The 27907-nt window shown below is 46.1% G+C and overlaps 1 protein-coding gene across 3 annotated transcripts in view; it reads right to left on the bottom strand.

The window, feature by feature from the left end:
- NEBL (nebulette) overlaps positions 1-27907 on the bottom strand; it is a 274767-nt gene that overhangs the window by 165374 nt on the left and 81486 nt on the right. For all 3 annotated transcript variants that reach the window (XM_064162528.1, XM_064162529.1, XM_064162530.1), the window contains one exon: positions 24333-24417. In XM_064162528.1, coding sequence (XP_064018598.1) covers positions 24333-24417 — 85 coding nt within the window. The remainder of the gene's footprint in view (positions 1-24332; positions 24418-27907) is intronic.

Genomic DNA, 27907 nt, shown 5'->3' with positions numbered 1-27907 from the left:
GAATGGATTGAAAATTTTGGAGGGAAGATTTAGACTGGAGATTAGGAAGAAGTTCTTGACAGTAAAGGTGATGAGACACTGGAACAGACTGCCCAGGGAGTTTGTGGATGCTCCCTTCCTGGAGGTGTTCAAGGCCAGGCTGGATGAGGCCTTAAGCAACCCTGGCTAGTGGAAGATGTCCCTGCCCATGGCAGGGGTGTTGGAACTGGATGATCTTTAAGGCCCCTCCCAACCCAAACCATTCTATGAACCCTGTAACAAATTGTCTCAACAGAAAAGTGTATGAGGCAGCTTAAGCAGAAAAGCAGAACGTCCTCATAGCCTGCCAGTCTTTCCATTAGGTCATGGGCCACAGACTTGGCTGCTCCTGCACTTCATCTTCCTCTCTGAGAGCTGGAAATTCATAGACATCAAGACTTCAATCAGTTTGTGTTACTGGGACTGCAGAGAACCCAGTGAAAAAAAGTCAGTTCACTTCAGACTGGATCAAGAGGGAGGCTGGAAAGCTGCAGAGCTAGTAGAAAGGATCACTGTAAAGGAATCATTTTGGCTCTGGAGGTAAATTTAACTCATTTCAGAGGCAGAGGATGAAAACACTGCTAGGAAAAAGTGTTCCAGCTTCCACTTTGCTGTTGTGGTCTTCAAAAGTAACAGAAAACAATGAAAAGCTGGTGCCTGAAATTAGGAGCCTGGTAAACTTCAGTGCAAGATGGTTCTCACTTGTTTCTCACCAAGTCTCTCAGATCAGATTTTCATAGCTGAAGATGAAGACTGCCAGCATTTGGTGTTCACATGATAGAAAGAAAGGGAGCTCCAAACATGCCCAAAGAGCCTTCTGTGTCTTAACAAGGAGCTTTGCAGTGCCCCCTGACTTCTTGTCAATGAACAGGAGTGGTTCAGAAGCTTTAGGATTCTTTTGGGATCTGGACAAGAACTGTGCCAAAAGCAATGGGCAGAGCTAGTCCAAAGGATCTGGGTGAGAAGGCAGCCTGCTTTCTAGGCTCTACTCAGTCAAGTCCTAGAGAAAACTGAACGTCTGGGAAGCATGGGGTTAGCTCTGGCAACAGGAACAGGATTGCAGGGGGAGCCTTCTGAAAGAAAGATTAGGACTGGGCTTGTAATGCAGTCACAAAAGGGAACTGGCAGCAAAATCCTTTTCAAGGAGGAAAAAGGCAATGGGAATTTTGAAAATCCAGCAGTTAGTGATCTTTGCCTTGCACTGGGTTTTCAGAAGGGCTGTTTTATTCCAGCTTCTCAGCACCTTGCAACAGCTCAAAAGGATCAAAGCAAGAAACTGTGCTGGATCATGCAGCTGCTTCAAAAGAGGAGAAACCTCAGTTCTATTAGAATGTAGGGAGATCTCCAAAGGTCTCACTGAGCCACAGAACCTTAGGGGCTGAAAGGGACCTCAAAAGATCTAGTCCAACCCTCACGATAGGGAAGGTCACACAGGAACGTGTGCAGGCGAGTTCTGAATGTCTTCAGAGAAGGAGACTCCACAACCTCTCTGGGCAGCCTGCTCCACTTGTTTTCTCACCCTCACAATGGAAAAGTCTTTCCTTATGTTCACATATAAAATTCCATGATCCACCATGCACTCATTGCCTCTTGTCCTACCATTAGTCATCACTGTGCAGAGCCTGGCTCTGTCCTCCTGACACTACCCTGCACATCTTCACACATGTGAATGAGGTCACCTCTCAGTCTCCTCACTGAACTCTATTAGAAAAGAGGGGAATGGTATTCAAGAGGCACACGTTGACTTTAGGCTTCAATATAGTAATTTTTACACAGTTAACAAAGGGCAAACTTCAGCAGGGAAGATTCTCTCTTGAGCTTATCCCATCTTAGCCTGCCCTGCATGTGCAGGTGAGTCCCTGGCAGTACAAGAGTGGCACTGCTGGCTAAGGTTCAGCACATGTTACCCTACCCTTTGGAAAAGGTTCTTGTTTTCATTTGCACTAATTCACACCACCCACTAATTGGCAATAGGTTGCTCCCAACATTAGTGCAAATTAGCAAGGCTCCACTTAATTTTCTTTAATTACTGGACTGGAAAGGATGATCATGTACATTGAGAGATAATTAGCTAAGTGGGTATTAACTGGGGGATTTTGTGTGTGAAACTCTCCAATCACTCAACCAGACACTGACTCAAGCATTTCCTTCTGAGATAGATGATCCCACCGAACCCCATTAGCTCCCCAAAGAGGCACAGGAACAGCTGGAAATCAGCACAGGGGAGCACTCAAAGAAAAATGGGCTCCAACAGCAGCAGCTATTCCCTGCTGAATTGGACTGCCTCAAACTAATTGAGAACAACTTCAGTGGGCTGACAGAGCTTGCAGTTCCAACAGGATAAAAATGATGTCTCCAGTCCCTAGGGGTGCTGAAGGGAAGCCTGTCTCCATGCATAGCAAACAGAACAGCAGTTGCATGAGTTGGGAAAAAACCCACACACAACCCAAAGACACTGGACAGGGGCAGGTAGTGCAGAAAGAGTGACAACAGCCACAGAACCCCAAGAGAAAATGCTAAGAAACAGACAGGGCTGGACTGAGCAGCACACAAGCTGATGATGCTATGGGAACAGGAATCAGGTTTAATTGGAAGTGAAGTAAGAAAGAACCAGAGCAGTAACCTCTGGTTTTCCCATCATCCATTCCTACAATCACTGAAATCCACACAAAGCAGACTCTTCAGTAGGCTTCAGTAATTTCTTTCCAAATCAGGGTCAGGACAGCTTTTAATACTGATTGCATGTCTGGTGCAAAGAACACATGCCTGAAAGAAGAAAAACCTGCTCAATACAGAGAGGCAGGGTCGATACAACCCAACTGTGAGTCATCTCTTTCTTTCTGATCTGCTTGTTCAAACAACATACCAAGCAGCAAATACATTTCCTTAACTTTTTCTTTCCTAGGTGAAATGTCTGGCTTGTCCCTCAACCAGACAACATCTCCCCATCGCAAGGTGCCAAGGCAGTAACAAGTACATAGACAGGGACCAGGAACCATCTTGGTGAGCACAAGGAGCCTCAGCCAGCAGTGCAGTACAGAAAAAGGCTGCAGAGGAGGAATTTGCTGCTGTCACCCCAGCAGTTACAAAAAGGAAATGGTCTGTTTCTCTGCAGAGCAATGGTATTGATAAATGTCCAGTTCAACCCTGGGATTGTATCTGCAACATTTTTTTCCCCTGAAAGTATTATTGCAGTGTAAAGCTTTTTTTTTCCCTTCCAATACCAGTATTTACCCTTTAATAGCCAACTAACATAATAAAGGTTCTTTACTCAACTTCTCTGGTATTGCAGTTCTGAGAGACTTGTAATGACATCGACAAGCAGCTGGGGATAAAAGCAAATCAAATATCCCATAATACAAAGAAGTTCTTGTATGAAAGGGGCAATGGATACAAACTGCAACGCATGAAGCTCCACCTCAGCACAAGAAGAAACTTCTGTATTGTGAGGGTGCTGGATCCCTGGAGCAGGCTGCCCAGAGAGGTTGTGGAGTCTCCTCCTCTAGAGGCTTCCAAGACCCACCTGGAAGCGTTCCTGTGTGACCTGCTCTGGATGATCCTGCTTTAGCAGGGGGGCTTGGACTTGATGACCTCCAAAGGTCCCTTCCAACTTCTACCAATCTATGACCCTAAGATATTTTGATTTGGGCCACTTAACTGTGATTCCAGGTGAAGGATTCCAGCAGTTACCCCAAGGCCTTGCTCCACACAACCTCACAGAGAGATTGCCAAGATCCTGAAGCACTACTGTTTAATGATCCTTGTAACACCAACTACTCAGCTGAAGACATTCTCTCAGCTACTGCTACCCATGCTGCAGCAGCAACACACTGCATGCAGCTCCCAATCATAGAATCCCAGGGCTAGGGGTTAGAAGGGAGCTCTAGAGACTGTCAAGTCCAACCCCCTTGCCAAAGCAGAATCACCTACAGCAGGTCACACGGGAATGCATCCAGGCAGGTCTTTAAAGTCTCTAGAGAAGGAAACTCCACAATCTCTCTGGAGAGCCTGCTGTAAAGAATAGGCAACCCTCACAGTACAGAAGTTTTTGCTCATGTTGAAGTAGAACTTCCTATGTTCCAGTTTGTCCCTGTTGCCCCTTGTCCTATCACAGGACATCACTGAAAAGAGCCTGGCCTCTTTATTTTGACACCCACCCTTCGGATATTTATAGAGGCCTAAGATCTCCTCTCAAGTCTTCTCCAGGCTAAACAGCCCCAGGTCTATCAGTCCTTCCTCAGCAGGCAGATGCTCCCCTTCATCATCCTCTTAGCCTTCCTGGACTCTCTCCAATATATCCTTGACCCTCCTGAATTGAGGAGCCCAGAATTGAACACAATACTCCAGCTGTGGTCTCACCAGGGTGGAGGGGGTGAACCTCTTTTGACCTGCTGGCCACACTTTTCTTGATGCAGCCCAGGAGACCATTTGCCTTCTTGGCCACAAGGGCACAATTGCTGCCCCATGAATAATTCATTGTCTACCAGGATTCTAAGGCCCTTCTCCATGGAGCACCTTTCCAGCAGGTCAACCTCTAATTTATACTGGTGCAGACAGAGAAAACTGCACCACAGAAGAAGTTCCTTCTGGAACTTGACACTTTCAGTTCATTCCAGCAAAGAAATATTTTCCTTTGATTTCACTAAAACTCAAACTTCTCACTCCAGTCATCAGTTCCCAAAGTTTTGAAGCAGACAGAAATGAATGGGGGAAAAACAACCACCCTGTTTGTTTTTTATGTAAAGTAGGAGCTCTCTTCAGCATGTGTTAGAAACAGTCCTGACTGTTACTGAAACACTCTATTCTAGCAAAAAAACAACCCAACCATTTCCCTTTTAACTGCATCAGAGGCTGGTCTGCAGACACTAAATATAACCCAGTGGACTATCAGAGTTGAGGCTTTCCATGATTAACAGTGTCAAAGAATCAGCTGCTCAGAATGAGCTAAATGAACTTATTTATTTTAGAATGAGATTATTAGAGGTGGAGAAAATTAACTTCCATTTAACATGCTTGACTGAGTCCTATAGGTTCTCTTTGCCAGGCTGCTTTTGTCTCAAAACTACATTTTCCAGAACAAAGCCCATAGATGACCTCAACATTAGATGAGTGTGTTTATTAAAGAGCTTTCATTTCCACACTGAAAACAGTGCAGTTCCCACTGACAGCAAAGCTGACATTCTCCAATGGCTGGGAGACAAAAGCAACTTGCTGAGATCACTGAATCATAGAGTGCTTTGGGCTGGAAGGGACCTGAAAAGATCACCTAGTGCCAACCACCCAGCCATGGGCAGAGACACCTTCCAACTGGACCAAACTGCTCAAGGCCTCAACCTACCTGCCTCTCAACAATTCCATGGAGGAGGTGCATTAAGAGGAGTGTGGCCAGCAGATCAAGGGAGGTTCTCCCCCTCCTCTACTCTGCCTTGGTAGAGCACTGCCCTGTGAGGAGAGGCTGAGGGACCTGGAGCTTCTTGACTGTAGGGGTCACAGAACACTGGCACAGGCTGCCCAGAGAGGTTGTGGAGTCTCCTTCTCTGGAGACTTTCCAACCATGTCTGGATGTGTTGCTGTGTGACCTGAGCTAGACTGCATGGTCCTGGTCTGGCAGGGGGTTGGACTCAATCTGTGGAGGTCCCTTCCAACCCCTAACATCCTGGGGTCCTGTAATTCCCCACAATCTGCAGGTGCAGAACAACAGATGTGCTTTTTAACTGGAATTCTGATGTGTCCTGTCTCTTGATCAGATCCCCTCCCAGCCTTCTCCTCTCCAGGCTAAGCAGCCCCAGGTCTCTCAGTCTTTCCTCAGATAGATGTTGCAAGTCCTTTCATCATCTACCTGGTCTCTGTTGGACTCACTCTAGTATATCCCTGTCCCTCTTGAACTGGGGAGCACAGAACTAAACAATATTCCAGGTGTGGTCTCACCAGGGCAGAGTAGAGGGGAAGGAGAATCTCAACCTGCTGGTCATACTCTTCTAAATATACCCCAGGAGATGCTTTGCCTTCTTGGCCATAAAGGCACAACTTATTGTCCACCAAGACTCCAAAGCCCTTCTCCATGAAGCTGCTCCCCAGCAGGTCAACCCCTGATCTGTACTGGCTTATGGTTTTGCTCCTCCCCAGGTGCAGAACTCTACACTTACTCTTGTTGAATCACACTAGGGTCACGAGATTCCCTTTTGCCCTGCTCTCCAGTCTGTCCAAATCTCACTCAACAGCCACACAGCCTTTTGAAGGTGAACCTGGTCTGGTCTTTACCTTAACCTGAATCATCTTTCTGCTTGTCTGAGCAGCCACATTTATAATCAACACTTGCTTTGATAATGCCAACATCTGTAACACTGCTGCAGTAGGTCTTAAATACTTGTGCCCAGTTAAAACTTACAAGAGCAAACAAAAATCCATTTGGAGCCATCAACAGAAAATTCTACGAGCTGGTTTCCCAGAACAGCAATACAATAGAAGTTTTAACCACTAGAACTGCTCATTATTGACAAAAGGGTAGAAAGAAAAATCATACTCCTGTATTCTTTGTAGAGCAGATCTAGAGGCTCTTCTTTCATCAGGGAGTTATAAAATCCTAATGGCTCCAGAGAGCTCAGTAACAAGATTAATGAAGAAGCCCCTGGTGTATGGACTCTTAACTACTAAAACTCAATTTTCTTGAAAATAGAGAGAAGCAATGAATCAGAAACACTTAAATGCTCCAGGAATTGATGCTTATGTCAAATCACTTCCCATTAAACAAAGCCTAATGAAAACTTAACTGGAGAAGCCTGCCAAGACCATTTATAAACATCCATTGCTTGACTCCTCAGAAGCAGATGGGACTTCCTTCAAAAAGGATGAGTGTCCAGGCTGCATTTCTTCACATCCTGTGCTCCTGCTTCAAATAAAGACCTACAAACCTATGGTCATCAGCAAGATTGCTCCCACCCTTTTTCAACAGAAGCGGGAAGCAGCAGAGGGAAAACATTAACCAAGAGGTTCTGCTGAGCTCTCTCACCACGTTTCCAGGAACCCTCTGCTGGGTGCTGTAGAATAAGATGACCAGTGTTACAGGCTGCCCAATTCTGATTCTAGGTCATGTTATAACCCAGGTGACAGAGTACGGTTCTGGGGCTTCAACATCTACAGAAACAGAGGGAACTGTAGAAGTTTTCACCTACCAGCTGAACCCATTATCAATATATGGTCATCTGTAGCTATGACTTAGAGCACAGGGTGACAGAGCTGCAGTCTGCAGTGGCAGCTCACAGCACAACTCTCCACATCCTGGAAGCTCTCCCAACATCTCACTCTAACAGAACTGAGCCTCTGTCTTCAGCACAGTGTTTCACCATAAGCCTTCCCCAGTTGCCTGCTCTCCACACCCCCTCCACTACTTCCAGTGGCTGTTGACCCACTGAGCCCTGCCATGTCTGGTTCTGTGCCCTGCTGACTGCCTTCAAGGCCAGCAGCTCATTTTCACTGGCATCACTCTTTTCCAAATATTCCAATTCCATCAGTCTCTCCAGCACACGTGCCACCACATGTGCCACCACACATGCCACCACATGTGCCACCACACATGCCACCACACGTGCCACCACATGTGCCACCACACGTGCCCGGCAGGTCCCACTGCAAAGTAGAACTGGGCTGAAGTAAAAGCAAAGATCAAAACCAAGAGCTGGGCTTCAGACTGTAAAATAGGATGAGAGATTGGAAAAGGATGGAATTTAGCTCAAGGAATGAGTTCAGTTTAAAAGGACGGAAGAGTAGTTCCTGTTGCAGGATCACAGGATGTTAGGGGTTGGAAGGGACCTCCACAGATCATTGAGTCCAACCCCCCTGCCAGAGCAGGACCACACAATCCAGCACAGAGGAACACATCCAGACAGGCCTTGAAAGTGTCCAGAGAAGGAGGCTCCACAACCTGACAGAGACATGGGCAGCAGTGTCACAAGTCCCCAATGGTCAATTTATTCCATAAGGAATGACAAGGGGCTCAGGCTGGTGCCAAAGGCAGAGCACTGAAGTAAGGGCACCCACGTAGCAGAAAACCACTACTCGAGTCAAACACACCACTACTTGATTTATTTATTAACCTTAGCCATCAAAAGGTTTTCCTTTGATCAAAACAAGTCATGGACCTGCTTCTCCTTTATCTCAAACTGTGCTGTACTCTGAGCTCCACCTCTGCCTCTGCCACAGGTGCTCACATTCCAGTCTTATCAGCCCAGCACTGGAGCATTCTGTTCTCACCATACTTATCTCTTAGTCCCTTCTTGACAAAGCTGAGCAGAGTTTGGATCATTCTTCTGAGCTGGTTTCCAGATTTAAGTGGATATCAACAATCCCTTCACTGAAAAAGCATATTAAAAGTCACCTCAGACTGCAAAAATAAGCACAGCTCACATTTGCTTTTTTTTTCCCTTCTAAAGCTTTAAAAGGAATTCATCTCTACCTCTCAAAGAAAAAAAAGAAACAAGACACTCAAAAAAAAGGCACAATAGGACACCCAAAAATATAACATGGCACCCAAAAAATAAACATTTCCTTTCACCCAATTCTTTGAAGTGAAATTCAGCTATTTGTAACTCACAGGAGATGAAAAGTTCCTATACTAAATGTTGAGGGATTGTTAAGAAATGATTCATTATTACCAAAACCTAAACTGGATGTTTCTAGAAATCCAGAATACTCCAATGTTGATCACTGCTATCAAATCAGCATATTTCATTTAGGTTTCTGATTTGATGATCCAGTACCAAAGGAGGCTGTAGGTAACAGGGGGGTTTGTGGAGGTTTTGGCCTTTTTCACATTGAAACAGTTTATGTATTTTGCTCTTCACAATGTACAGTCCAGTAAGCTGCTGGAAAAAAGGAAACTGTGCTTCAAGCCAACTCTAATGTTGAATCTTTGCAACAGCAGCAAAGGGGGGGGGGGAAAGGAGTTTCCATCAAATATCTTCAAAGCTCTAACATTCGGTGCACTGAAAGCATGAGGTGTTTTTTTCCTTTCATTGGTTTTGTTTTGGGCAAGGTTAAACATTATACTAATCCTGCTCTTTTTCCTTTCTCTTTCTTTCCTGACCCTTTCACTTGAAAGCACATCAACATAATCTCCTGCAAGCATAGCAGGACCTGACAAACTATCACCCCGAATAGACCTCAATCCATCCTGCCAGGCAGCAGTTACAAGAAATCACTGAACTCTGAATGGTCCCTGCGCCGTCGGAGAATAAATCAGCAGGACAATATATTGCTTGGGTCTAAACCAGTCCCATCAATAAGTAACTCAAGCATCAGGAAAATGACCAACTGAAATGCTGATGAGCACTCGTGGCCTTTTATTGGGGTCAAGGGGCAGGGCTGCCCAGGAATCCTCCTGCCTTCCTCCTCCAAACGCTCTAGAAGACCTAATGCCATGCAGTTTCTGATCCCTGTGCTGGTTTGGCCTAGCACCACCAGGCAAGCAGCAAGCCAAGGCCAGTTTCTCCTTCTTACAGTCACAGTGTATATATAACAAGTGCCCTCTGCACCCTGAGCAGACAACTCAGATCACAAGTCCTTCAAGCATTATCAAGAGAAAAAGGCAACAAGAGCCATCCACAAAGCCCCAAAAAGCAAGAAGTATCTCTGGCTGGAGCAAAGCTCTTCTGCAGCTACACAAAATCCAGAAGCCAGGGCACTCTGTTCTGTCACGTAGAGATTTGGGTTATTCAGGTTTTCATTTCTTCACTGTACTGGTTTGAGGCTAAATGAAATATTTGAGAGAAATCAGACCATTGGTTGTGAAAAGAACATAACAATGAGGTCTGTATCATTCACTGGTTTGCTGAGAGGGATAAAAAGTCAAAATGCAAACCATTTTTCCTCACTTTATCCTGGGTTGTTGCCCTATTTGTTTCTCCTTCAATCTGCTCTAATATCTCTCCTCCAATCTCAGCTAACAACTAACAGGTAAGCTGTGCTGGCTTTTGGGTTTGTTTGTCTGAGACAGAGAAGGAGAAGGAGAGGGTAGCTTTGAGCCCTCCTGGGCAGTTTCTTTGTCCTGGAGGAAGTTTGGATTGCTGCATGATTTCTAATTTGCATAGCATTGTAATTATATGGTGTATACATATGCCTGCCAATTTTGCCATGCTGTAAATAGAGGTTCAGCTTATTTCCCAGCCAGCTGAGCTAGTCTGGTAAATTTCAAATAGTGAGGGGGGAAAGTTCCTAACCCACATCATCCACTCAGGCCAAAGCTCTCTTTTCCCCTTTTCACCTGCTTAAGGCTTCTGGTTTGCCAGACTTCCAATTAAGAGAATGTGACCCTCTCCCCAGGCTTGGATTTCTCCTATTAAGCAGCTTTGCTGGTCATTTAGTTAAGGCCACCTACAGAACAAATGCCAACCAAGCCCAGAATTCATTATGGATTTAAAGGGTACTACTGAGCTGCCAATGCACACAATGGAGACAGCTGCTTCACACAAAGCAAAAATATGCACCTGGGTGGACTTTTTTTTGCTCACACTTGAGTAGGAGGAGGCAGGAAAAGAAATCCAACCACTCTCAACTGTTATACAGAAATCTTTAACAGTTCAAAGAAACATTACCAGGCACAAGGAACTGCTAAACAAAATCCATGCTTATGAAGGCTGTTTAAAAGTAGATTGAGACCACAGGAGGGTAGAAATCTATGGGTAAAGCAGTATCTTCCTTTTCTTCAAAGAGTGAATGCTATGGAAAAAAACTATAACTGCATCCTCTCTCTCTAAATATATACATATATATATAAAATCACACTCATAAACATTCTGTTAACTGATTCTACACTCCCATCCACAACAGAAACTTGAAAAGGTTTATTGCATGCCAGGGAAAAAAGATATTTAATTATAAGATGAACTAAGTGTGGGTTTGAAGCAAATCCCAGAAGTATCCTAGAATAAGATTCCAGAGTAGCACAGTATAGTAGGGGTTGGAAGGGAACTCTGCAGGATTCAACTTCCCTACCAAGGAAGATTCACCTAGAGAAGGTCACAAAGGAACACATCCAGGTAGGGTTTGAACATCTCTAGAAACAAAGATTCCACCACCTCTCCATTGATCTTAAAGAAGTTCTTCCTTATGTTTACATAGATGTTCATGTTTGTGCCCAGTACCTCTTGTCCTGTCACTGGGCACCAATGAAAACAGGCTGGTGCCACCCTCCTGACACTCACCCCTTAAGTATTTAAAGGCATTGTGGAGATCCCTCTCAGTCTTACCTTTTCCAGACTAAAAAGCCCCAATTCTTTCAGTCTTTCTTTATAAGACAGATGTTTCAGTCCCCTAACTGTCTTTGTAGCTCCTTTCTCTACCCTCTCCAGAAATCCCTGCCTTTCTTGAACTAGGAAGTTCAAAACTGGACACAATACTCCAGATGTGGCCTCACCACAGAAGGGTAGATGGAGAGGAGAACCTCCCTTTACCTGCTGGCCACATTCCTTGATGCCCCCCCAGGATGCCACTGGCCTTCTCTTCCTCCTAGTAAACAGGACACAAGCTGAAACGTTCCAATTGCTTTCTCCACTGAAAGGGAGCCACAGAAATCTGCAAATCAGCACAGCACCAGAAGCAACCACCACTCTCCTGGCTCCCTTGAGGAAGAAAAACAGACAGGTTGAACTTGTAGCAGAAAAGAGTGTCTAAAGACTGAGGGTGGCTCACCCTTGTGGAACACAACTTGACAAAGGAATAAGGACCAAATTCAAAACCTTTTTCAAAGAGCTAGTACAATGAGAAGAGAGAAAGTCATTTATTAGCCTCTTCCAACTCGTTACCATAAGGCCATGAGAATAAGGACAAGAAAAAATGAAGAGAAAAATTAACCTTGCCTCCAGAAATTCTCAGACCAGAACCTCTTAGGTTAGTTAAGGGATTGCCATAGAACATGACATAACAATTGGTCTGATTATAACAAGATGGATGATTAGCTTCATTCCACGGTAAGGAACAAGTCAGGGCTTCTGGAAAGCTATGAGCTTAAAATGAGAACTAAATGGAAGCCATTCATCGTCAGAATGTGAAATACCAAATGGTTAATGCAATGCTTGGGTGAAGAATTCGCTGCTATAATGTCACAATGGAAGAGAAAACATTGAGCTCTGACTCTGGATTAAAGGATATTAACCAATAGTATTCATGTGCCACTTCCAAATTATCAAATATGCCAGGCACTACAATTGGCTGGGGAAGAGGTAATTTATTCCTGCCATTATAGAAACATAAGTCTGAGGCAAAGACTAAGAACTTGTTGGAGGATCAAGAAAACAAAACAAGTTGCCTTAATCAGAAAAATGCTAGAGTTGTTTCAATTGGAAAAGACCTTTGAGATCATCCAACCAGCAACCTACCACCACCACGTCCCCAGGTGTCAGGTCCACACATTTCTTGAACACCTCTAGGCATGGGGACTCCACCACCACCTCCCTGGGCAGCCTGTTCCAATCCCTGACCACTCTTGCAGCTAAGAATTTTTTTCCTAATATCCAACCTGAACCTCCCCTGGCACAATTTCAGGCAATTTCTTCTTGTTTTATCACCTGATGCTAGGGAGAAGAGACCAACCCACACCTGGTTAAACCCCTTCCAAGGGAATTGCAGAGAGCAATGAGGGCTCCCCTCGGCCTCCTCTTTTCCACCCTAAACACCCCCAGTTCCTTTAAGCTGCTCCTCACCAGCCCAGCTCTCCAGACCCTCCACCGGCTTCATTGCCCTTCTCTGGACACACTCCAGCACCTCAATATCCTTCTTTTAGTGAGACTTCCAAAAATGAGCCCAGTATTCAAGGTGCCTCCTCAGCAGTGCTGAGTACAAGGGCACCATCACTTCAGTGCAGTGGTTAAAACTATTGTCCTGAAAATTGCTTTTGTTTCCATCCCAGAGTGAACAGTCAAAGGCATATTCCTTACCTGTTCTTCCTTTTAATGCTGACACTGCCAATACTCCAACCTGGCTCAGACCACTCACCCACTGAGTCAAATTTCCTCCTGCTGATCACGATAAGCACAAAGGAGAGCAGACAGTGTCAGCAACGGGAAGCGAGCCTGCATGGACCCCTCTTGATTAAACCTGACAGTCTCCAAAAGAGGCAGATCTGAAGCCCAGGAAGTAAAGGCAGAGTGACTGCTCTCCTTTTCTGCCTCTGACAAACTTCCTCAGTACAAATACTCTGCTGAACAGGGAAAGACAAGGGAAGGAACTCCGTGCTAGCACCTTGATAGCCACCAGTGCTGAGTGTGCATGGCTGCTCTTCTGTACTGTTATCCCCATCAGTCAAGGGAGCACCTCCTAAAAGCAGCGTGGACATGGCCTAAACCTTTCCACACCACAAGAAGACACTGACCCCACAAGCTCTGCTCGTGCCATCAGGTTTAACAAACACTGGGTTTCAAATTTTGCAAGTGTCAGTCTGAGGTGGTGGTATGGAGCCCTCACACTACCTCAGACAGCACTCACTGGAGAAAAAGAATTATATACAAGGAGAGCCTGAGGGAGCTGGGGCTGTGCTGATTGGAGAGGAGGAGCCTGAGAGGTGACCTCAGCAATGTTTAGAAAGATGTGCAGGGGAGTGCCAGGAGGCTGGAGCCAGGCTCTGCTCGGTGATGCCCAATCACAGCACAAGGGGCAATGGTGGAAGCTGAGGCATAGGAAGCTCAATGGCAACATGAGGAGGAATTTTTCCCCTGTGAGGGTGACAGAACCCTGGAACAGGCTGCCATGGAGAGCTGTGGAGTCTCCCTCTCTGGAGATATTCAAAACCTACCTGGATGTGTTCTTGTGTGATCTGGTGTAGGAGATCCTGCTCTGGCAGAGGAGTTAGACTGGATGAGTTTTCAAGGTCCCTTCCAGTCCCTGACAGTCTGTGATTGTGTGATACCTCTCTCAGAATGGCTTGGGTTGGAAGAGACCTTGTAGATCATCTACTTCCATCCCTCTGCCTTAGGCAGGGACACCTTCTACAAGATCAGGTTGCACAAACAGCCATCACAGGTCAAGAACCAGATGGAGTGTGGGCATAAGCCAGTACACACTACTTGTCTTTGGGATAAGGAAGTTTTCCTGGCCCTCTTCTACTCAGCACCTTGTCCTTGGCATCTGACCTGCAGCCCCTGGATGTCTCACTTCCTGTGACAATTGTTCTCTTCTTGTCCTTCATCTTAAACTCTCCACAAACAAACACACTTTTCCTTCATGTGCCTGAAAATGCCATGCAGCAATGCAACAGGAACCTAATTAACAAAAATGGCAGCATCCAATTTCCTGCAGTGGAGTGGAACAGATGTTTAAAAAAAAAAATCTAGTTCCCAAAATAAACAGCAGAAAGAACCTCAAAACAATCAGGACATAAACTTGACAAGGCATGAAAAGAACATAAGTTAACACGGCCCAGCTCAGTCCATGTTGCTAATTCCCCACTCAGGAGTAAAAGTTGTTTGATTTGGGGGTTGTTTGACTGAGGTGGGGGAATGTTTGTTGTTGTTTTGGGGGGTGGGGGATTTGGTTTTGGGGGGCACACTGCCTGATGAGGAACAGCTGAGAGCCCTAGGGCTGCTTAGTCTGGAGAGAAAGGTGAGAGGGGATCTGAGCAATGTCTATCAATAGCTGAGGGCTGTCAGGAAGGAAGGGACAGGGACAGCCTCTGCTCACTTGTGCCCTGGCACAGGACAAGAGGCAAGGGATGGAAACTGCAGCACAGGGAGTTGCACCTCAACATGAGGAAGAACTTCTTGAGTGTAAGGCTAACAGAGCCCTGGCACAGGCTGCCCAGAGAGGTTGTGGAGTCTCCTCTGGAGCCTTTCCAGCCCTGTCTGGATGTGTTCCTGTGTGACCTGTACTAGATTCTCTAGTCCTGCTCTGGCAGGGGGATTGGAAGCTCTCCAGAGGTCCCTTCCAACCCCTATGAACCTATTATACCCTATTTGTCTGTTTTTAAGTTTACAATCCAAACGAACCAATTTATTCCATTGTAGAAATCAAAGTCCTGACAATACCTTCATTTTCAGGTCATTCACCATATCAGTTTTTCTTCTAAAACCTTACAGATACTTCAAAACTAGCGTAGGTGCAGTGAAGAATTCCACAACTCTGCTAGCAGACAACTGCTCTGAATTCTGTGGCTCTCTTTTGTGCCCTTTCTGTCCCTGCTGCTTGTACAAGTAAAGGTGGGCTGAATCCCTTTCTGTTTTATTGATCCTCAGCCTTTCTATGGAAGGTGTCCTACTTGCTGTACATTGATTCCCTGTCATAAGAGAGTCAATAGAAAAATGGGTTTCCTGTATAAAGGACTCCATTTAATAACCATGACCACTCTGCTCTCATCCTACCACAAAATGCACCAATATTTCAGAGGAATGTAGCAGCCCTTCTCATAGCACAACATTCTGTGCACCTGAAAGAGACAAGTGAAGGAGAGCACATGCAATCCTCTTTTACCCCTCACTGTAGAATCACCTCACAGAACAGAACGGCTTGGGTTGGAAGAGACTTTAAAGATCACAGTATCACAGTATTATCAGGGTTGGAAGAGACCTCACAGATCAAGTCCAACCCTTTACCACAGAGCTCAAGGCCAGACCATGGCACCAAGTGCCACGTCCAATCCTGCCTTGAACAGCCCCAGGGACGGCGACTCCACCACCTCCCCGGGCAGCCCATTCCAGTGTCCAATGACTTTCTCCTCACCTCCAGCCTAAATTTCCCCTGGCACAGCTTGAGGCTGTGTCCTCTTGTTCTGGTGCTGGCCACCTGAGAGAAGAGAGCAACCTCCTCCTGGCCACAACCTCCCCTCAGGTAGTTGTAGACAGCAACAAAGTCACCCCTGAGCCTCCTCTTCTCCAGGCTAAACAATCCCAGCTCCCTCAGCCTCTCCTCGTAGGGCTGTGCTCAAGGCCTCTCACCAGCCTCGTTGCCCTTCTCTGGACACGCTCAAGCATCTTGATGTCATCTAGTTACACCTAGCTGCCATGGGCACGGACAGCCTCCTCTAGGCCAAGTCTCTCAAGGCCCCATACAACTTGGCCTCGAACACCTCCAGGGAGGGGGCACCCACAACCTCCCTGGGCAGCCTGTGCCAGTGTCTCACCACACTTGCCACAAAGAACTTCTTCCTCGTCTCCAGTCTAAATCTCTTTTCCAGTTTCAGTCTATTCCCCCTCATCCTCCAAGCCCTTGTATACAGTCCCTCCTCAGCCATTCTGCAGCCCCCCTTCATGTAATGGAAGGCTGCTTTCAAGTCTCCCTGCAGCCTTTGCTTCCCTAGGCCGAATAGCCCCAAGTCTTGCAGCCTGTGCCTGTAGAGGAGCTGCCCCAGCCTTCTGATCACCTTCATGATCTCCTCTGGACCCACTCCAGCCATTTGATATCCTTGTGTTTAGTTCTTTCCCCTGCACTCCTCTTGGGCTTTGCGTTATTCACATCAGAGTGATTGTTTCGCCTTAGACTCATGTAGATAAAGCAAGTCACTTAAATAGTCTTCAGAGGGGAAAGAAGAAACCAGGAGTTGGAAAAAAAATCCTGTTTAGTAGGTGAGCATGGTTTACAAAATGCTGCTGTGCAGGGACTCACAGGGGAGCAAGACAGAACTTCCCTGCAGGCAGTCTGGGTTTATTTTAATGCACAAACCCAACCTACTGCTCTGGGACTTGTTGCTCACAAGCAAAAGCAAGATGAATGACTGAGAAGCCTTCATTCACTCTCTTCATTCTCTTAGCCCTCCCTTCATACACATATGGCACATTGGGTTCAGACCCTTGGACGTCTGGAGAGAGGAACAGAAAAAATATCAGCACCTGATGACTTAGCTTTAAAAAAGATTGCCATAGAATGGTTTAAGTTGGAGGTGATCTTAGAGATTACCTACTGGAACCTCCCCACCACCAACAGCACAGTGGGTTAGGAACTTTTCCTACACACACATACACTATTGAAATGTACCAGACTAGCTGAGAAGGCTTGGAATCAAGCTGCAGCTCTATTTACAGCAAAGCAAAATGTACCAGCATACCTACACAATCTGTTTGCAAACATCTGCAATTACATACAAGTTAGAAATGGTCTAGAAATCCAAACTACCTCCCAGACAAACAAAGCTACCCAGAAGGGCTCAAAGCCACCCTCTTTTTCTCCCTCTACTTTCCCAGACAGACAAACAAAACAAAGCTTAGGTTATTTTCTGTCAGCCAATATAAGTGGAGAGATACTAGATGGGAGTGAACCTAGGAAGTGAATAGATCCAGCATCACAGACCACAGTGACAAACTGTTGATGTTTTGGCTTTTAATCCCTCTCAGCAAACCAGTGAACGATATGGACTTCATCATTAGTTTCTTTTCACAACCAATCATCTATTTTCTCTTGTTAAAATATTCCAATTAGCCTCAAACTAGCACAGACAGGGACACCTCTCAACTAGACTTGATGGCTCAAGACCTCATCCAAACTGGCCCTGATTACCTCCAGGGAGCAGGCATCCACAACCTCCCTGGGCAACCTGTTCCAGTCTCAACACCCTCATACTACAGAACCTCTTCCTAAGATCCAGTCCAAACCTACTCTCTCTCAGCTTCAAATCATTCCCCCTTGTCCTGTCTCTAGACATCCTTTTATGAAAAGTCCCTCTGCAGCCTTCTTGTAGGATTCCTTCAGGGATTGAAAGGCAGCCAGAAGGTCTCCCTAGAGTCTTCTCTTAAGCCATCTTTAAAGCTCGCTATGTCATATTTTCTTTCTTCATTCCTCAGCTGCAGGAAGATATTTTTATCTTTGCCTCCAGCTCCAAGAACCCTTTTCCCCATGACTTCTCCAATGAGCTCACTCAGGATACCCCAGGACATCCATTAAGTGCCTGCTTTAGTAATCCACCCAGCATCTCATTCCCCTACAGCACTTACTGCAGCAGTTCATTCCAAAACATTCAGAAGAGCTGAGCAGATAAACTGAAGAAGCTTTTTAACCAATGGAGAAAAACAGCTAATAAAAAGCATCTGCCTAGAAGTTTGCTAACCTGTGCTCTTGGAACAGTGAGCTAAGAGAAAGGGGCAGGAAAGAAGATGACAGAAATGGTTGAGAAACCTGAGGCAGGACACAACAAAGAATCAGAGGATCTGAGAACAGTTGAGGTTGAAGTGGAACTCGGGATCTAGTGCATCATCCTATGAGAAGCACAGTCAGCCACAGCAGATTCACAGAACCACAGAATATTAAAGGCTGGAAGGGACCTCCAGAGCTCATCCAGTCCAACCCCCCTGCCAGAAGCAGGATCACCCAGGGTAGTTCACACAGGAATGCATCCAGATGGGTCAGGAAAGTCTTCAGAGAAGGAGACTCCACAACCTCTCTGGGCAGCCTGCTCCAGGGTTCCAGCACCCTCATAGTAAAGAAGTTTCTCCTCATGTTGAGGTGAAACCTCCTATGTCCAAGTTCATATCCACTGCTCAGCTTGGGGCTGAGCCCAGCCCTCTCCTCCAAATCTCTAAGCATGGACATGCCACAGCCTCTCCTGACAGCCTGTGCCAGTGTTCAGCCATCAGTCATCCTCACATTGGACAAGTCTTTCCCTTCATACAACAGCATTTTTCTGCGTTTCAGTTCACAATCCTCATCTCCTCACAGGGAACCATTAGGCAGAGACTCTCTCCTCAACCTGAGCAGAGTGGAGTGTGGCCATCCTAGAGGAAACATCTGAGAAGAAGGATTTTACTTATTCTCTTCTCTGATGTTTGGTTTCTTCCAAATGCTCAGTATCACCATGACTGACATGATACTGCAACTCCCAAGTAAACATAGCTTAGAAGAGCCCAGGAGTTCATCCAGGAGGTGCAAGTGCATATGGAAGGCATCCAGGGCATGCTATGGAGTGAAACAACTAAGGAAAGACAGAGACTTTTCACCAGAGCAACATGAAGAAAAATATTGTTCAAGATGATGGGTCCCTGCCCATAGCCTTTATTTACAGAATCACTGAGGCTGGAGAAGATCTCTGACATCATCAAGTCCAGTCTATAACCTAACATCACCACATCAGCTAAACCATGTCACCAAGTGCCATGTTCAATCTTTGCTTAAAGACCTCCAGAGATGGTGACTCCACCACCTGCCTGGGCAGACCATTCCAGTGCCTAATCAACCTTTTCCATGAGGAAATGCTTCCTAATTTCCAACCTAAACCTCCCCTGGCACAGCTTCAGGCCATGCCCTCTTGTCTTGTCAATAGTTGCCTGGGAGAAGAGCCTGACTCCTACCTGCATGCAACCTCTCTTTAGGTAGTAGAGGAGGAAAGAACTTTAAATTGCTTTCCCTTCAACCAGGAGCCTCACCAAAACAGCCTCATCTCCAGGATGAGTGATCAAACTAACAAAACCTTCCAGCTCCTCCTTCCAACTACCAAATCAAAAGCTCCTGCAAGAAAGGCAAAAAGGAGAAGCTCTGAAATTTTATTATACAGAAGGAGAATGTTCTCTGGAAAGCTTTTAACTTCCACCATTTAACTTCCTAATGAGATAATTTTTCAAGTGTTTTAACCCATTTTCTATTGACTCCTGCAGAAAACAGCCTTTTGGGGTGGCTTGTTTTGCTCCTGTCACATTGTGCCAGCATGACAACCTGGCACCTGATGCTGACCTTAATGGATTCTTGACAGAGGACCCAGCACTCCCACTTAAAACCCTGTCAACTGCTGCTTAAATGACAATCCAAACAAGACATCTCCAAGAACACAGGTCTGGTAGCTGACACAATATTTAATGATCTTTCCTTTCCCAGCTCCTCCTGCTTTGCTGAGCAAGATAAACAACATTTCCAAAGCCACAGATTTTCAAAAGGCACTTGGAGTCCTGCAGTTAAACACAAGGTTGTGCTTCTTCAGAACTAAAAGCATTGAAGATGTTTACTTAGAAAGGAGAAAGCAGCTATTACTGTAGAAAAGCTTTGCTTTGCTCTTGACCTGGATGTTAATGTATTTTTTTTCCATGTTGCTTAACATGTAATCTTTTCAGTCTCAAATTGTCCCTGCTCTGGCAGAAGATGAGTACTGGAAAGATGAGTACTCAGATGAGTACTGGAAAGTCACAATAATGGGATTCTATCCCACCAAGTTTGGTTCAGGAAGAGCCTTTTACATGGAACCACCTACATATACTTTTTTCCACTGCACAGCCTTGAAACAAGATGAGGTGAGGGGAGACCTCCTATATCTCTGCAACTCCCTGAAGAGAGGTTGGAGCCAGGAGGAGGTTGGTTTCCCTAGGAACAAGTGATAGCATGAGAGGAAATGGCTTCAAGTTGCACCAGGGAGGTTTAGACTGGATATCAGAAGAAACTTCTTCCCTGAAAGGGCTTTCAACCTCTGAAAGGTTGCCCAGGGAGGCAATGGAATCCTCATCCATGGAAATGTTTCCAACAGGCAGAGATATGATGCTGAGGGACATGGTTTAGATCCAGCCTTGGTAGAGTTAGGGAATGGTTGGACTGGATGATCTTGAAGGGCTTTTCCAGCTAAAACAATCCTGTGAGATGTGAACAACAGCAAATTATAGATGATGTGTTTAGCTAGGACAGACAATGCAGGGGAGTCTGGAAGATGTGCGCTAAACTGGAGATGTACCAAGCCCATCATGTACTGAGGTAGCACACACTCATGGCACAGGAATTATTTCAGTCTTCATTATCATAGAATCCTAAAATGGTCCAGGCTGCAAGGGACCTCCAGAGGTCAGCTAGTCAAACCCCCCTGTGCACTCAGCAGGGACATCCTCCACTAGATCAGGTCACCTACAGCCCTATCCAGTCTCACCTTTAATAACTCCAGGGATGGAGCATCAACCACCTCCCTGGGCAACCTGTTGTAGTGTTACACCACCCTCATAGTAAAGAACTTGTTCCTCACATCCAATCTAAATCTGCTCTGCTCTAGTTTGCAGCCATTGCCTTCGTCCTGTCTCTACAGGCCTTTGCAAACAGTCTTTCTCCAGCCTTCTTCTACTGGAAGGTTGCTATTAGGTCTCCCTGAAGCCTTTTCTTCTCCAGGGTGAACAATCCCATATACCTCAGCCTGTCCTCATAGCAGAGCTGCTCCAAGCCTCTGATCCACACCTGTTCCATCAGGTCCATGTCCTTCCTATATTGAGGGCTCCAGAGCTGGATGCAGTACTCCAGGTGAGGTCTCACCAGAGCAGAATAAAGTAGCAGATCCTCTCTCTCCATCTGCAGGCAATGCATCTTTTGATGCAGCCCATGCTGCCTTTGGCCTTCTGTGCTGCAAGCTCACACTGCCTGCTCCTGTCCAGCTTCTCATCTACCAGCACCCCAAGTCCTTTTCCTCAGGCCTGCTTTCTATCACCTCCTCCTCCAGCCTGTTTTGACAGTGAGGATTGTTCTGGCCCAGGTGCAGGACCCCACAGTTGCTCTTGTTGAACCTTATGAGGCTCACCTGGGAACCCCTCTCTGCTTGTCCAGGTCCCTCTGGATGCCATCCTGTCCCTCTGGTGTATTGACAACACCGCTCAGCTCAGTAGTAAGTATCAACTCAGCACTCATCAGTTTGTGTTACTCTTCCCACAAAGTGATGCCTACCAGTTGACCTTTATGCCTCCCTGACAATTCCCAACAGCTCCTAGTCCCTCAGACGTACTCTCACAACTGTGGAGAGAGCAGAAGGCTTGGAAGCAAGGTGTGTTTTCTAAGTGAGTTTGTGATTTGCCTGTGAGGATTGTCCTTTCCAAACACCCAAACAGGATCCCTCCCATCCATGCCTCCCTGAATTCTAAAAAAAATCAGTAAGTTTGCAGACACCACCAAGTTGGGAGCAAGTGCTGACCTGTTAAGGGCAGGAGGGCTCTGCAGAGCGACCTGGACAGGCTGAACAGATGGGCACAGTCCAATGCCAGGAGTTTTGACAAGGCCAAGTGCCAGGTTCTGCACTTTGGCCACAATGACCCCATGCAGTGCTACAGGCTGGGGACAGAGTGGCTGGAGAGCAGCTAGGCAGAGAGGGACCTGGAGGTACTGATTGACAGCTGAACATGAGCCAGCAGTGTGCCCAGGTGGCCAGGAAGGCCAATGGCATCCTGGCCTGTATCAGGAGCAGTGTGGCCAGCAGGACCAGGGAGGTTATTCTTCCCCTGTACTCAGCACTGGTCAGGCCACACCTTGAGTGCTGTGTCCAGGTCTGGGCTCCTCAATTCAAGAGAGATGTTGAGGTACTGAAGGTGTCCACAGGAGGGCGACAAAGCTGTGAGGGGCCTGGAGCACAGCCCTGTGAGGAGAGGCTGAGGGAGCTGGGGGTGTGCAGCCTGCAGAAGAGGAGGCTCAGGGCAGAGCTCATTGCTGTCTACAGCTACCTGAAGGGAGGCTGTAGCCAGGTGGGGTTGGTCTCTTCTGTCTCAGTGACAGGACCAGAGGACACAGCCTCGAGCTGTGTCAGGGCAGGTTCAGGCTGGCTGTTAGGAAGAAGTTGTTCACAGCAAGAGTGATTGGCATTGGAATGGGCTGCCCAGGGAGGTGGTGGAGTCACCATCCCTGGAGACGTTTAAAAGGAGACTGAATAAGACACTTAGTGCCATGGTTTAGTTAACTAGAAGGGTTAGGTGATAGGTTGGACTGGATTATCTCAAAGATTTTTTCTTACCTGGTTAATTCTGTGAGTTTCAACTAAGCTCTCCAGTTAAAGCTTACCTACAGAAACCAGTCCCATTACAATCTGTCTTTTGTCACTATTTTAAAAACTATGGTTTGGGAGACTCTGCTGAGGGCCTTTCATGCAAACCATGACCCTTACTCTAAGAGCTCAGGTGTGAAATTGTTGCACATCTCAGCACTTTTCACCACAGGCTCCCAGAGCAGGTGGTGTAGCCATGAGGTAGTCAGATGGCTTTCTCCTCATTGCTGCTGCTCACCAGGGAGCTGTAACCAAGTCAGACTCCTTAAAAAGTTTCAGCAGGCAAACAGCCATGGGGCAACTGATATCCTGGGGGTAAGCAGGCAGGGAAAACACACAGCTGGACATTTGCATATACCCACCTGCATGTGGGTGCTCACACAGACACAACACAGTGAACGACTGGCAGAAAGAGGAGAGATGTTTTATTCTCCTCCTGAATCCCAACGTTTTCCATCAAATCACACCAAAAAGAAGTGTGCTCAAAGTTTCTTTTCCTTGAAACAGACCTGTAAAAAACTGTAGTTTGCAAGTCCCTCGACTCCATGGCAATAACTGTGGTACACAGAACCACTGAGCCACAAGAAAATGAAGCAAACTCTACTCTAAAATCACCTGTAGAAATGAATATTCCACAAACTCCTTTTTCTTCAGATGGCAGAATTTCAGCATGAAAGAATTTCTCTAACCACAACCTACTAACCCTCAGAGAGCTTCCCAAACACAGAAGCTGTTGGTGCCTGCACCCTGCCTTCCACTACAGCTTATTACACAAATTGACAACAATAATTCTCAATCCATAATGAGAGACTGCAACCAAACCCAGAATAAAAAAATCAGTTAAAAATAAACTAAAATATCCAGAATTTTCACAAAATAAAAAGCTATCCAATATTATCAACTGTCTCACACAGCCAGGCAAACTTCCAGGGCTACATAAAATCAAACAGCAGGGAAGAAGGGGGAAGGAGAGGGGCATTAGAGGGTTGTCCAGATATTAAGGACTCACTATAGATAGGGACCGTGTGTTATGGATTACTGAGCAACAACAGTAAACAAATATCATGCTGGGAGTCACATATCATTGCCATTTTCATCTCTCTCCCTCTACACCTTCTTCATTTCACATGTTAAATTCAATGTATTACTTATTAATTTTTGATGGATTGCATATTTCTCACAACTGGCTAACAGATTGCTCCACGTAGGAGCTCAGAGGGGACAGGACAGATCCATCACTGAGCATTCAGTTCAGAGCTGACAAGCATTAAAGGCTTCTGAACGCCTGCTAACGGCAAATTGTTTTCTAACCACACAGTTACTTCATGCTGATGCAGGGCAGCAAAGACTGTTGAAGAAAGATGAACCCTCTGGGTTGAGTTGTAACACTTCAAGTGCTAAAAGATACTTTGTGTAGCCTGGAACACCTCAGTGGTGCCAGCTGCGGCAGCTTGGTAAGTGGTGTAGGTGAGAGCAGAAATAGGACTCCGAGTTTTGCAGTGTTATAACATCTTACAAGGATTTTTTTACACTTAAGAGTGCTGCTGTGCATCAGTACAGAGAAATATCAACAGTGCTTGGGCAAACTATAGAGAGGCAGACAGAGAGTCCAGTAGTAATGAGGCAAAAGAATTATTTGATTTACCTGACTTTGCAATTCGCTTTGCTGCTTCAGGCGAAGGTTTTCTGGTGTATCAGCCACTGTGGTGAAGGACTGCTTTGGGTAATGTCTAGAAGGAGAAGCACAAAGCCAAATGGTAAACATTTACACATGCTAGAGAGTCAGGTGCAGCCCAGCACTCTTTCCTAAAGAAGGCAGAACTCTGCTGTAAGTGTACTGGGTTTGCGGTAGAAGGATTTGCTCTGAAAACATCACCATCAGTCCTGCTTTATGGAGACAACATGGACAGGTTCATAAAATCATAGAGCAGTAGGGCTTGGAAGGGACCTCTGGAGACCAGGTAGGATCACCCAGGGCAGGCCACGCAGGAACACATCCAGACAGGTCTTGAAAGTCTCCAGAGAAAGAGATGCCACAGCCTCTCTGGGCAGCCTGAGCCAGTGAAGTTTTTCCTTACATTGAGGTGGAAGCTCCTGAGCTCCAGTTTAAGGATAAATGCCAGGCTAGCCACAGGGAGAGACAGAAGCCCTGTTTGGAAAGCAGCAGTGCACAGATGGAGAAGGCAATGAGCCACCTCACAGCCAGGGCTTGCTGATACCCAAGGAAGATGACAACAATGAACAATGCATAATGTACACCTCAAACAACAGCAGCCCTTCAAAAAGCAGCCATGAGATATCCACAGATAAATCACACTGGTGACAGAACTCAAACCATACAGAGACAGAATTGCCAAATTCCTGCCCTACCCAAAAAATAGAAACAACAATGAAAACGTAATCAAGTGGCACATATGCAGTTCAGAAATGGTGTTACTCACACGTTGAATGCCAAAAGCACTCCCATAAGCTTCACCTTGGTTATGTGCCATGGTCTTGCTACTATCAGCACAGCAATCGCCTCCACTCAGTCCTTGTAAGATGGAGAGCACAGCTTGGGAGTCAGCTCAGATGGGTTTTTTGGCCCAGTCCCCTTGTGAACAAGCATGGGCAGCAATGAGGTAATGGTCACAGCCCTAGCCCCCAGGGACCCTGCGAGCCCCAGGAGCAGAGGTGGTGTCTGCAAGCCCAGCTCCCACGTTACACCTGCTCCCCGGTACGAAGCACAGGAACACAAACCTTGCCCCGGCAGACACCAGCTTTTACTTCTGACCATTTGCAGAAGGAATGGTTGCTTCCACAATTGCTCTTCAGAACTTCACAGCTCTTTCAACAGCCTAAGAACTGACAGAGAACCACAGAACTCCTTTGGTTGGAGAAGACCTTTAAGCTCATCCAGTCCAACCATTCTCTAACTCCACCAAGGCTAAACCACGTCCCACGGCACCGCATCTCTGCCTCTCTGAAGCACCTCCAGCAACAGGGACTCAATCACCTATCCGGGCAGCCTGCGACAGTGGTTGACAACACTTTCAGGCAAGAAGTTTCTTCTGATATCCAACCTAAACCTCCCCTGGGGTAACCCTGAGGCCATTTTTGCTCATCCTGTTACTTGTTACGAGGGAGGAGACACCAACACCAGCTTCACTCCAACTTCCTTGGAGGGAGCTGCAGAGAGCGATGACGTCCCCACTCAGCCTCCTTTCTCCAGGCTAAACACCGCCAGCTCCCTGAGCTGCTCCTCATCAGCTCTCTTCTCCAGACCCCTCACCAGCTCCATTGCCTTTCTCTGGACCTACTCAAGGACTAAAAGAGCTGAAGGCTGTTGCCATCCAGTTACATATCCTCATTCAGAATGTCGTACTGAAACAGTTTCAGTGCCTTAAAGCTAAAAAGCAGATGCAATCCTTTTTACAGCTGCCTTTCAGGTCTATAATTCAGTAGCACAACACATCTTAGTTTTGAGGTAATTTAACATCTTAAATACTGTGGGGTTTGGGTTTTTGGGGTTTTTTTTGAAGCCTCATTCTCAGTAAGCTTAAAACAAATGTAAAGGCTGAAGATAGGATTTAAATTTAACACTAGTCTTTTTAATCTGCTTGAGGCAAGCATTTCCATAAACCTGTACTATAAACCCCTTCTCTTTCTGCTTTGCTCTACCATGGGGGTGGTTTAATAAATCAGCTACAGCTGAAGTGACAGCCCTTAGCAGAGCCCTCTGCTAATTTCATTTTGCTAAATGATTCTTTCCCCCCCCCCCCCTTTTTTTTTTTTAAATCACCATAATACATTGTGATAAATGCTTAACAGGATCAGTTTAAAGGCTGATTTGGATTTCAGCTGAGGTTTTTTCCACTTGTCATCTGCATTGTTTACTTCTCTGATCGGATGTAAATACTTGTCACTGATATAATCAGTTTATACAGGCACTTCAAACATAATAAAGTACTTCTTGGTCAAGGCTAAGCATAGCTTTTTTCAGCTTAAAGCATGGAGCTGCTGCTTCTAAAATAAGCAATGATCTTAGAAATGATAGAATGATTGAATGGCCTAGGCTGGAAGAGGCCTTAAAGATCATCTAACCCAATTTTCCTGCCATGTGCAAGGGTGCCTCTCAACTAGACCAGGCTACTCAAGGCCCCGTCCAGCCTGGTCTCCAACACCTCCAGGGAGGAGGCATCCACAGCCTCTCTGGGCAGCTTGTTCCACAGTCTCATCACCCTGATACTGAAGAGTTTCTTCCTAAGATCGAGTCTAAGCCTGCTCTCCCTCCGCTTCAAACTTTTCCCTCTTGTCCAATCCCTAAACATCCTTATGAAAAGTCCCTCTGCAGCCTTCATGTAGGATCCCTTCAGCTACTGGAAGGCAGTTATAAGGTCCTTCTGGAGCTTTCTCCTCTCCAGGCTGAACAATTTTTACCATGAAGCACAGAAACAATTGCAGGCTGTGATTTTTCCTTCCAAGGAAGAGCCTCTTGCTCACATTTGCTATTTGTTATACACAACGACATAAGAAAGAGACAGGCAAGTCCTGCTTGACAAGAAATTCATGTCAAAAACTTCTCATTTGAAAGATCTGAGAAGATTCAGCAGGAGGAGGACACATTTCACATCTGACATTATCAGCTAATACAAAGAATTATCATCATAGAGACCTCAGCCAGGTGGCATCCAGGCTTGGCTAAAAGCTCAAAAGGGGTAAAATCCAAGCAGCATGGAGGTCAAAACCAGAGCTGCAGAGTTTTCAGTGCAGGCAGACACTCATGCTATCAGTATTTTACCTTTTCCTCAGCTGGTGTTTGGGGAAAAGAGAATGAGTCAGCAGCATGCTGGGAACTAAAGGTTAGCTCAGAGATGTGCAGGAATCCACCAGCAGGGCAGTAACTGGCACTGACAGCACAATTCTGAGTCACTGCTGCAGGAGGAGCCACAAACGATGCACAAGAAGTTCAGGAAAAGCTGGGAGGCAGAGGCAACTGTGGCAACACGAAGTGATAAAAATCTGGCTGCAACAGAGAAATCTGTCAAAGAGCACAGGAAATGAGTCAGGGAGGCAGAAGATGCAGGCACATCTCACTATCCACCACTGCTGGACTGCTCTCACCAGCGAGCTCAGGCACTACCTAGACACAGAGAACTCCACAGCTGTTTAAGAGGGCTTTGCTTTTCAATTCTTTGGAGGTGGTCACCAGTGCACAACAAATGCCTTGTGATTTCCACA

Source organism: Pogoniulus pusillus, chromosome 23 (assembly GCF_015220805.1).
Source record: "Pogoniulus pusillus isolate bPogPus1 chromosome 23, bPogPus1.pri, whole genome shotgun sequence".
NCBI classification, from domain to species: Eukaryota; Metazoa; Chordata; class Aves; order Piciformes; family Lybiidae; genus Pogoniulus; species Pogoniulus pusillus.
This window is presented reverse-complemented; position numbering and strand designations above follow the sequence as displayed.